This window comes from Schistocerca nitens, chromosome 2 (assembly GCF_023898315.1).
Source record: "Schistocerca nitens isolate TAMUIC-IGC-003100 chromosome 2, iqSchNite1.1, whole genome shotgun sequence".
Taxonomy (NCBI): Eukaryota; Metazoa; Arthropoda; class Insecta; order Orthoptera; family Acrididae; genus Schistocerca; species Schistocerca nitens.
The window spans coordinates 978338624-978351252 of record NC_064615.1 but is presented as its reverse complement, the minus strand read 5'-3'; the positions used below and the strand labels follow the sequence as shown (position 1 = coordinate 978351252).

General features: G+C 45.9%; 1 protein-coding gene across 1 annotated transcript in view; it reads left to right on the top strand.

The window, feature by feature from the left end:
• LOC126235484 (uncharacterized transporter slc-17.2-like) overlaps positions 1 to 12629 on the top strand; it is a 353312-nt gene that overhangs the window by 213022 nt on the left and 127661 nt on the right. Inside the window, exon 5 of the mRNA XM_049944205.1 lies at positions 2402 to 2548. Within this exon, the coding sequence (XP_049800162.1) occupies positions 2402 to 2548 (147 nt within the window). The remainder of the gene's footprint in view (positions 1 to 2401; positions 2549 to 12629) is intronic.

Genomic DNA, 12629 nt, shown 5'->3' with positions numbered 1-12629 from the left:
AATGTTACAGCTTAACTTATGAGATATATTTCATGTGTTGCATTTTCTTACAGACTTGAAGATGACACCTAGAACTGTTGAAACCGGTTGTCTTGAATAAAAAATATTTTGTGCGAGCTGGCTTTTGAGTAGTTTTTAATAAAAATTCTTGATACATTTATTTGACAATAGCTGCATTACCAAGATGTTTCTTCTTTATTATAAAATTATTCTACGTAATTTTTACGTTCTATTTACAAGTAAGTACATCTTTTTGTACATAATTCTTTCGACTTATACCTGAATAGCAAACGCTGACAACATGCCGACAGCTGTAGACGGGGCCTCCAGTATTTAAGAAATAGCTGCTCAACTCTCTTCAGCAGTTGACTATCGTCATTCAGCACTTTATGCTCCGTGGACAGCCAGTGTCCGTCACTATGGGTGTATCTATGTTCTGTAATTTTATAGCTAATTTTAAGTTCTTTTTATGTACCCCTCTAATTTACATCCTGGATCATATCACACTTTCGAAGGTCTGAAGATGATCATGTGATGATCAAAAACGGTCACCTTGTAATGAACGTACCTTTGCGATCTAGAATGTTTTATTATCTTTTTAAAATATTCTGTTTTGATGGCTGACTTTCTCAGCAATGTTTCTAAAAGAAACTATCAGCCTCGACTGCGGTAATGAAACCAATGTCTACCTAAGTTTCAGCCCAAATAATTGAGCCTTATTGGTGCTGGTGTTGACTTAATACTTATGTACCGCATTTTTAAAATGTGACTACACCTATTCAGGCTGTTTTAGTTTTATTTCTAGACCATGCCCTCTGAGACAAACTATAGATTCGGGTATATCTTCTGAAGAAGGCTCAATTATTTGGGCTGAAATCTAGGTAAAGGTTTCTTATATACACTACTGGCCATTAAAATTGCTACACCAAGAAGAAATGCAAATGATAAACGGGTATTCATTCGACAAATATATTATACTAGAGCTGACATGTGATGACATTTTCACGCAATTTGGGTGCATAGATCCTGAGAAATCAGTACCCTGAACAACCACCTCTGGCCGTAATAACGGCCGTGATACGCCTGCGAATTGAGTCAAACAGAGCTTGGATGGCATGTAGAGATACAGCTGCCCATGCAGCTTCAACACGATACCACAGTTCATCAAGAGTAGTGACTGCTGTATTGTGACGAGCCAGTTGCTCGGCCAACATTAACTAGACGTTTTCAATTGGTGAGACATCTGGAGAATGTGCTGGCCAGGGCAGCAGTCGAACATTTTCTGTATCCACAAAGGCCCGTACAGGACATGCAACATGCGGTCGTGTGTTATGTTGCTGAAATGTAGGGTTTCGCAGGAATCGAATGAAGGGTAGAGCCACGGGTCGTAACACATCTGAAATCTAACGTCCACTGTTCAAAGTGCTGTCAGTGCGAACAAGAGGTGACCGAGACGTGTAACCAGTGGCACCCCATACCATCACGCCGGGTGATACGCCAGTGTGGCGATGACGAATACACGCTTCGAATGTGCGTTGACCGCGATGTCGCCAAACACGGATGCGACCATCATGATGCTGTAAACAGAATCTGGATTCCTCGGAAAAAATTACGTTTTGCCATTCGTGCACCCAGGTTCGTCGTTGAGTACACCATCGCAGGCGTTCCTGTCTGTGATGCAGCGTCAAGGTTAACCGCAGCCATTGTCTCCGAGCTGATAGTCCATGCTGCTGCAAACGTCATCGAACTGTTCGTGCAGATGGTTGTTGTCTTGCACACGTCGCCATCTGTTGACTCAGGGATCGAGACGTGGCTGCACGATCCGTTACACCCATGCGGATAAGATGCCTGTCATCTCGACTGCTAGTGATACGAGGCCGTTGGGATCCAGCACGACGTTCCGTATTACCCTCCTGAACTTACCGATTCCATATTCTGCTAAAAGTCATTGGATCTCGACTAACGCGAACAGTAATGTCGCGATACGATAAACCGCAATCGCGATAGGCTACAATCCGACCTTTATCAAAGTCGGAAACGTGATGGTACGCACTTGTTCTCCTTACACGAGGCATCACAACAACGTTTCACCACTCATCGGCGGTCAACTGCTGTTTGTGTATGAGAAATCGGTTGGAAACTTTCGTCATGTCAGCACGCTGTAGGTGTCGCCACCGGCGCCAATCTTGTGTGAATGCTCTGAAAATCTAATCATTTGAATATCACAGCGTCTTCTTGCTGTCGGTTAAATTTCGCATCTGTAGCACGTCATCTTCGTGGTGTAGCAATTTTAATGGCCAGTAGTGTGTTAGATTAGCACGTTTGCTGACTGTGCTGCAATGTTGAAAGTACAAAATTTTTTTAAAAGTAACCTTTTTTGTATCTTGTGTCACTCTGGCAGCCGGCCGTGCCGTGGCGTCGCCTGCTGACATCGGGGCCGATCTGGGCGTGTGCTACCGCCGTGGCCGGCAGTCTTTGGGGACGCGCCGCACTTCTGCTGGCAGCCACGAAGTACCTGCGCCACGTGTACGGCTTCGCCCTCACGTATGTGAGTAACACTCCTCCACGGAAAATACCTATACACTCTCGTTTGAGTGCACATGCACTCCGTCTTCAGGCCACGAGTGGCCTACCGGGACCATCCGACCGCCGTGTCTTCCTCAGTGGAGGATGTAGATAGGAGGGGCGCGGGGTCAGCACACCACGCTCCCAGTCGTTATGATGGTATTCTTGACCGAAGCCGCTACTATTCGGCCGAGTAGCTCCTCAATGGGCATCACGAGGCTGAGTGCACCCCGAAAACTGGCAACAGCGCATTGCGGCCTGGATGGTCACCCATCCAAGTGCCGACCGCGCCCGGCAGCGCTTAACTTCGGTGATCTCACGGGAACCGGTGTATCCACTGCGGCAAGGTCGTTGCCTTTGAGTGCACATGGGTAATAGCAATTACCAGCGACAGCTCGGACTGCAAAATTGAAGGTAAGTACCTTGTCCTAGTGTGGTAGTACTCGACCCAGAGCCGGTTGGTGTTAATCTTGGTGGCGGAAGATACTTTCATTAACTTACTTGTGCAGCAAATGTTGGTTGGTTGGTTTAATAATATCAAGGGAGCTGCCGAGATCAGCTTCTTCAGGGTTGACGACGATTATTTCTTTATGTTAACGGGTCTACCCCGGAATTACCCCAGACAACATTGTCTACTGGATTGCCGGCCGGTGTGGCCGTGCGGTTCTAGGCGCTTCAGTCTGGAACCGCGTGACCTCTACGATCGCAGCTTCGAATCCTGCCTCGGGCATGGATGTGTGTGTGTTGTCCTTAGGTTAGTTAGGTTTAAATAGTTCGAAGTTTAGGGAACTGATGACCTCAGATGTTGAGTCCTATAGTGCTTAGAGCCATTTGAACTACTTTTTTTTTTTTTTTTTTGAGGTTTCACATCGGTTTATGTAGTGGATTCCCACCGAGAAGGTCATACAGTACTATGTCTCCATTGATTATCCTAAATCAGTTAAAGCAAAATCAGGATTTATTGCTTTGAAATTTGGGCATGGATTCGTTGGCCTGGAGTCCCAGTTGGGATGTTCGAGACTTTTTATGTGACGCCACTTCAGCGACTTGCGTGATGATGATGAAATGATGACGAGGACAACACCCACAACCCGTCCCGAGAGGAGAAAATCCGCGACGTGGCGGCGAATCGGACCCAGAGCTCCGCGATCGAGAGGCAGCAACGCTAGCCGCAAAACCACGATCTGTTGACATTTCAAATAAATTCGCAGTTGCGACGAAGTTTTACCATGAGCTGTAGAGTGGAATGACAACAATGAAAATTTGTGCCCGACTGGGGCTCGAACCCGGACTTCCGCTTCACGCGAGCGGTCGTATTACCATTTTTTTTTTATTTTTTACTTATCTTCATTTTGTTCGCTGTTGTTCGTTGTGCTTGGTCTGGGCGTACGTCACATGACATCCATTCAAATTGATCGTTGATTCCTTTACTCAGTTTTTTTTATTAGTATTACAGAGGGCAACCAGTCCTCTGACCGAGCACGCTGAGCTAACGTGCCGGCAAAAATGGCAACAGGCACTTGGCTATCCGTGCGCGGCTCACGGCGGGACCCAAAACTTCCGTTGGCGTCAATCATCCGCCTACGACCTGAGCTCGCACATCCATTATTTATATTGCCGTACACATCAGACGCTGTACTCGAAAGTCGCTTGCTCTGTATCGGCAAATAAATACGATATTCCAGAATGAGGTTTCATTCTGCAGCGGAGTGTGCGCTGATACGAAACTTCCTGGGAGATTAAAAGTGTGTGCCGGACCGAGACTCGAACTCGGGACCTTTGCCTTTCGCGGGCAAGTGCTCTACCAACTGAGCTACCCAAGCACGACTCACGACCCGTCCTCACAGCTTTACTTCTGGAAACATCCCCCAGGCTATGGCTAAGCCATGTCTCCACAATATCCTTTCTTTCAGGAGTGCTAGTTCTGCAAGGTTCGCAGGAGAGCTTCTGTAAAGTTTGGAAGGTAGGAGACGAGATACTGGCAGCAGTAAAGCTGTGAGGACGGGGCGTGAGTCGTGCTTGGGTAGCTCAGTTCGTAGAGCACTTGCCCGCGAAAGGCAAAGGCCCCGAGTTCGAGTCTCAGTCCGGCACACAGTTTTAATCTGCCAGGAAGTTTCATAAATACGATATTGCAGTGCCTGTCTTATTCTGATTACGAAGCAAAGTTCCTTCAGACATGCATGCGCGTCCAAAGGAACAGGCACTACGGCGACCACAGCCATTACGAAACACATCAAATGAATTCGCAGTCGCGAATAAAGACTACCATCAGCTATCAGCTGTAGAACGGAATGACGACGATGAAAATGTATGCTGGGCCGGGACTCGAACCCGGAACTTTGCATCGTAATCAGAATAACATAGGCACTGTAATGTCCTATTAATCTGCCGATACCGGTCAGTATATGTGGGAGTAAATAATATGTTGTCCGTATCTTACTAGAAAGTACTCACTCGAAATTTCAGTAGGAAACCATTCTGTGACGCGCAACGCATCTCTTATAGAGTCTGCCACTGGAATTTGTCGAGGATCTCGGTAACTCTCTCCCGCGAACTGAACGATCTTGTAGCGAAGCGCGCCTCTCTTCCTTGTTTCTTCTCTATTTTTTCTGTCGGTTCTACCTGGTTTTGGTCCCAAATTGACGAACAACACTCAAAAAATGGTTCAAATGGCTCTGAGCACTATGGGACTTAACTTCTGAGGTCATCAGTCCCTTAAAGATTAGAGCTACTTAAACCTAACTAACCTAAGGACATCACACACACCCACGCCCGAGGCAGGACTCGAACCTGCGACCGTAGCGGTCGCGCGGCTCCAGACTGTAGCGCCTAGAACCGCTCGGCCACTCGGGCGGCAACACTCAAAAAATGCAATTCTGTCATATGATGACATGGTTGGAGACCGTGGCTGTTATTTGAAGACGAATGTTGATGGTGCTGAGACAGCAACCAGCCACAAATTTATTTTCAGTTCCTTCATTCAAGCCGGCCGTGGTGGCCTAGCGGTCGCAGGTTCGAATCCTGCCTCGGGCATGGATGTGTGTGATGTCCTTAGGTTAGCTAGGTTTACGTAGTTCCAAGTTCTAGGGGACTGATGACCTCAGATGTTAAGTCCCATAGTGCTCAGAGCCATTTAAACCATTTTGAACCTTCATTCGGAAGGTACCGTTACCGGTTTCGAATCATTACGATCCATCTTCAAACGGTTTTCGTGCTTTCATTAGATCATGTGGTGCGTTTTTTTACAGATTAATTGTCCTAAAATATAAATACATCCAATGCAAATCTGTTACGCTATCACCTGTGTGGTGTGCTTATAATTATGTATTATTTATATTTTAGGACAATTAATCTGTAAAAGACGCACCACATGCTCTAATGAAAGCATGAAAACCGTCTGATGATGAATCGTAATGATTCGAAACTGGTAACGGTACCTTTTCAATAAAGGAACTAAAAATAAATTTGTGGCTGATTGCTGTCTCAACACCATCAACACTAAAAAATCCGTCGAGCAAGCGCCCTATAATGCCGGCCGCGGTGGTCTAGTGGTTCTAGGCGCGCAGTCTGGAACAGCGGGACTGCTACGGTCGCAGGTTCGAATCCTGCCACGGGCATGGATGTGTGTGATGTCCTTAGGTTAGCTAGGTTTACGTAGTTCCAAGTTCTAGGTGACTGATGACCATAGAAGTTAAGTCCCATAGTGCTCAGAGCCATTTGAACCATTTGAAGCGCCCTATAAGCCACTCCTTCATGAGTTACTTTTCCCTGAGATTCTTCCTATAAATGTCAATCTGGCAACTGTTTTATTTGATGTGGTCAATGCACGTGAGGTAACTCTGGCTAGTTACTCCTAGATATTATGCCGTAAATACTATTGCCACCAATTTTTTATCAATAGTGTAGTTGTGCAGTAATGGAGTTCTTTTTCTATGTGTGAGCAATATCATACATTTATTTACGTTCAGGGTCAGCTGCCAAAGCAGGCAGCATTCATTAATCCTCAGTAGATCGTTCAGAAAATCGATCCGTCTTCTGGCATTAGACAATCGCAACATCTGCGAACAGGCTTATATACCTTCCGAAGCTTTTTGATACATTTTTTACACTCCTGGAAATTGAAATAAGAACACCGTGAATTCATTGTCCCAGGAAGGGGAAACTTTATTGACACATTCCTGGGGTCAGATACATCACATGAACACACTGACAGAACCACAGGCACATAGACACAGGCAACAGAGCATGCACAATGTCCGCACTAGTACAGTGTATATCCACCTTTCGCAGCAATGCAGGCTGCTATTCTCCCATGGAGACGATCGTAGAGATGCTGGATGTAGTCCTGTGGAACGGCTTGCCATGCCATTTCCACCTGGCGCCTCAGTTGGACCAGCGTTCGTGCTGGACGTGCAGACCGCGTGAGACGACGCTTCATCCAGTCCCAAACATGCTCAATGGGGGACAGATCCGGAGATCTTGCTGGCCAGGGTAGTTGACTTACACCTTCTAGAGCACGTTGGGTGGCACGGGATACATGCGGACGTGCATTGTCCTGTTGGAAAAGCAAGTTCCCTTGCCGGTCTAGGAATGGTAGAACGATGGGTTCGATGACGGTTTGGATGTACCGTGCACTATTCAGTGTCCCCTCGACGATCACCAGTGGTGTACGGCCAGTGTAGGAGATCGCTCCCCACACCATGATGCCGGGTGTTGGCCCTGTGTGCCTCGGTCGTATGCAGTCCTGATTGTGGCGCTCACCTGCACGGCGCCAAACACGCATACGACCATCATTGGCACCAAGGCAGAAGCGACTCTCATCGCTGAAGACGACACGTCTCCATTCGTCCCTCCATTCACGCCTGTCGCGACACCACTGGAGGCGGGCTGCACGATGTTGGGGCGTGAGCGGAAGACGGCCTAACGGTGTGCGGGACCGTAGCCCAGCTTCATGGAGACGGTTGCGAATGGTCCTCGCCGATACCCCAGGAGCAACAGTGTCCCTAATTTGCTGGGAAGTGGCGGTGCGGTCCCCTACGGCACTGCGTAGGATCCTACGGTCTTGGCGTGCATCCGTGCGTCGCTGCGGTCCGGTCCCAGGTCGACGGGCACGTGCACCTTCCGCCGACCACTGGCGACAACATCGATGTACTGTGGAGACCTCACGCCCCACGTGTTGAGCAATTCGGCGGTACGTCCACCCGGCCTCCCGCATGCCCACTATACGCCCTCGCTCAAAGTCCGTCAACTGCACATACGGTTCACGTCCACGCTGTCGCGGCATGCTACCAGTGTTAAAGACTGCGATGGAGCTCCGTATGCCACGGCAAACTGGCTGACACTGACGGCGGCGGTGCACAAATGCTGCGCAGCTAGCGCCATTCGACGGCCAACACCGCGGGTCCTGGTATGTCCGCTGTGCCGTGCGTGTGATCATTGCTTGTACAGCCCTCTCGCAGTGTCCGGAGCAAGTATGGTGGGTCTGACACACCGGTGTCAATGTGTTCTTTTTTCCATTTCCAGGAGTGTATATACATTGAAAACAGTAACTGTCCTATCACACTTCCTTGTGGTTATCTGGAAATCACCTGACACCTGTTGATTTTGTTCCGTTGAGAGCGAAGTGTTAAGTCCTGTCTGTAGGAAAGTGTTGAATCGAGTCGCAAATCTGGCCCGATACTCGGTAAAGCCGGTTTTTTTTCTTTTTTTTCGCTAACCGGCTGTGCGGACGGTGGCAAATGCATTCCTTGAATCAATGAACACGGCATCAACCTCAGCGCCACGGATCTCATGGAGGAAAAGAACGAACTGAGATTCGGAAGAAATGTTTACGGAGTCCATGATGATTTTTATAGAAACCCGGTAAAGCCGGTTTTTTTTCTTTTTTTTTCGCTAATCGGCTGTGCGGACGGTGGCAAATGCATTCCTTGAATCAATGAACACGGCATCAACCTCAGCGCCACGGATCTCATGGAGGAAAAGAACGAACTGAGATTCGGAAGAAATGTTTACGGAGTCCATGATGATTTTTATAGAAACCCGGTAAAGCCGGTTTTTTTTCTTTTTTTTTCGCTAATCGGCTGTGCGGACGGTGGCAAATGCATTCCTTGAATGAATGAACACGGCATCAACCTCAGCGCCACAGATCTCATGGAGGAAAAGAACGAACTGAGATTCGGAAGAAATGTTTACGGAATCCATGATGATTTTTATAGAAACCCGGTAAAGCCGGTTTTTTTTCTTTTTTTCGCTAATCGGCTGTGCGGACGGTGGTAAATGCATTCCTTGAATCAATGAACACGGCATCAACCTCAGCGCCACGGATCTCATGGAGGAAAATAACGAACTGAGATTCGGAAGAAATGTTTACGGAGTCCATGATGATTTTTATAGAAACCCGGTAAATCCGGTTTTTTTTCTTTTTTTTTCGCTAATCGGCTGTGCGGACGGTGGCAAATGCATTCCTTGAATCAATGAACACGGCATCAACCTCAGCGCCACGGATCTCATGGAGGAAAAGAACGAACTGAGATTCGGAAGAAATGTTTACGGAGTCCATGATGATTTTTATAGAAACCCGGTAAAGCCGGTTTTTTTTCTTTTTTTTTCGCTAATCGGCTGTGCGGACGGTGGCAAATGCATTCCTTGAATCAATGAACACGGCATCAACCTCAGCGCCACGGAACTCATGGAGGAAAAGAACGAACTGAGATTCGGAAGAAATGTTTACGGAGTCCATGATGATTTTTATAGAAACCCGGTAAAGCCGGTTTTTTTTCTTTTTTTTTTCGCTAATCGGCTGTGCGGACGGTGGCAAATGCATTCCTTGAATCAATGAACACGGCATCAACCTCAGCGCCACGGATCTCATGGAGGAAAAGAACGAACTGAGATTCGGAAGAAATGTTTACGGAGTCCATGATGATTTTTATAGAAACCCGGTAAAGCCGGTTATTTTTCTTTTTTTTTCGCTAATCGGCTGTGCGGACGGTGGCAAATGCATTCCTTGAATCAATGAACACGGCATCAACCTCAGCGCCACAGATCTCATGGAGGAAAAGAACGAACTGAGATTCGGAAGAAATGTTTACGGAGTCCATGATGATTTTTATACAAACCCGGTAAAGCCGGTTTTTTTTCTTTTTTTTCGCTAATCGGCTGTGCGGACGGTGGCAAATGCATTCCTTGAATCAATGAACACGGCATCAACCTCAGCGCCACGGATCTCATGGAGGAAAAGAACGAACTGAGATTCGGAAGAAATGTTTACGGAGTCCATGATGATTTTTATAGAAACCCGGTAAAGCCGGTTTTTTTTCTTTTTTTTTCGCTAATCGGCTGTGCGGACGGTGGCAAATGCATTCCTTGAATCAATGAACACGGCATCAACCTCAGCGCCACGGATCTCATGGAGGAAAAGAACGAACTGAGATTCGGAAGAAATGTTTACGGAGTCCATGATGATTTTTATAGAAACCCGGTAAAGCCGGTTTTTTTCTTTTTTTTTCGCTAACCGGCTGTGCGGACGGTGGCAAATGCATTCCTTGAATCAATGAACACGGCATCAACCTCAGCGCCACAGATCTCATGGAGGAAAAGAACGAACTGAGATTCGGAAGAAATGTTTACAGAGTCCATGATGATTTTTATAGAAACCCGGTAAAGCCGGTTTTTTTTCTTTTTTTTTCGCTAATCGGCTGTGCGGACGGTGGCAAATGCATTCCTTGAATCAATGAACACGGCATCAACCTCAGCGCCACGGATCTCATGGAGGAAAAGAACGAACTGAGATTCGGAAGAAATGTTTACGGAGTCCATGATGATTTTTATAGAAACCCGGTAAAGCCGGTTTTTTTTCTTTTTTTTTCGCTAATCGGCTGTGCGGACGGTGGCAAATGCATTCCTTGAATCAATGAACACGGCATCAACCTCAGCGCCACGGATCTCATGGAGGAAAAGAACGAACTGAGATTCGGAAGAAATGTTTACGGAGTCCATGATGATTTTTATAGAAACCCGGTAAAGCCGGTTTTTTTTCTTTTTTTTCGCTAATCGGCTGTGCGGACGGTGGCAAATGCATTCCTTGAATCAATGAACACGGCATCAACCTCAGCGCCACGGATCTCATGGAGGAAAAGAACGAACTGAGATTCGGAAGAAATGTTTACGGAGTCCATGATGATTTTTATAGAAAAGATTTTCATTCTTGAAAAAACGCCGTAATGCCGAGTATAAAACATGTTCCATAATTCTACAACAGACTGACATCAGTGACATGTACCTGTTTATGTACATCCGTCCTACGATGCCTCTTGAAAATGGGAATGACTTGCGCTTTTTTCCAGTCACTAAGTACCCTTCGTTGCTTCAGCTATCTACGATAAACTGCTGCTAGAAGGCCAGCAAGTTATTTCGCATAATCTGTGTAGAATATTAAAGGTATCTCATGTGGGCCTGATGCTTTTCCGCTAGTAAGCGACTATAGTTGCTTTTCTGTCCTGTGATCTGTGTGGAGTTTGCTGGTCTTCCTTTGGGCGCCTCCCCAGGTGGCGGATAGGGGAATGATCACCAGATATGGTGGGTGTCGGGGAAATAATATACCCGGGGTGGACCAAAACTAGCAACGGCTGCCTTGTAGTATGATATTGGCTTATCAAAGGCTAAAGAAAGAAAACCTTGAGTAAAAATTACCTGGTCCTCCGGGTTGGGGGTTGTGCAGTGGGCCAGGTCCTAGCTCGCATAAAAATATTAAAATGCTAAAAAACCTAGTAATATGCCTCGGAAAAATTGGTACTTTGGACGAGGAACTGGTGATGAGAAACGGAAAATGATGTTTGGATGCTTGAATGTGCAAGATATGTCCACTAATATAAATTTACTACCAGCAGAACTTGACATGTTCAACATGGATGTTGTCGTACTCTCTGAAACAAAGAAGAAAGGCCAAGGAGAAGAAGAACTGGATAATTATGTACATAACTGGAGTGGGGTATCAAAAGCAGTAAGAGCCGAAGCAGGAGTCTCCATTATGATAAAGAAATCATGGAAAGAAAGAATCACAAATTGGACATTCATCTCCAACAGCGATATGGTCGCGTATACAAACAGTGATCCAATACTGTCAAATGTTTTTTATTCCAGTCTTTGATCACAATATGAATTCTTTAGACGATGACCGGTTTCAGTCCGTAATGACCATCCTCATATCTATAATATACAAATATATACACCTTGTGAGCAATGTGTCTTTCAACATAATACAGCAATACGTATCACAATATACTACCATACAGCCAGGGAGATGTACAGAAAATACGGTAAAACGTACCTTTTTTACACCATGTTCTAAAGTGATAAGGCCATAATGGCATCTTCAAAACATATAAATGTAATCAGCATAGCATCGTCATATTGATTTAAAACAAGGTGTAGAATAGGCTTCATCATCCACACAGTCATTATTGCAACTGGCATATTAATGCAAATTGCAGTAGCCAACCGTTTCTCACCCAAAGATGTTATGCGCCCATACAATAGGATAAAAAAACAGAAAGCAAATAGTAGGCAGACCCACAATCATCTAGAAAAAAGAAGAAATAAAGATAACCTGAAAACTATTCCAGTGAAATTTTACGGAAAAATGTCCCAACAAATAGGAAAGTGTTTGAATCAATCTAAGGTTAGGTGTGGTTTTCAAGTTAACAACACTCTGAAACTCCGTGTGAAACATAGTTTGAGTAAAGATTCTGATAAATTTGACGGTTCTGGGGTTTACAAGACCGTTTGTAGTAGTTGTGACAAATTATACATCGGTCATACTGGCCGTTCTTTTAAAATTAGATTCATGGAGCATTTACAGGCACATAACAAAACTGCATTAGGAATGCATTTGGCAGAAACCGGCCACACCCTAGGCAATATCGAGAGTTGTATGCATATTTTACACAGGGCAGAGAAGGATCGCGCTCTTGACTTGTTGGAGGATTTCGAGATTTACAAAGTGAAAAAGCATGAGCCCACTAGCGTGCTCAATGGACAAAGCGATTTTGCGCCCAACACCTACT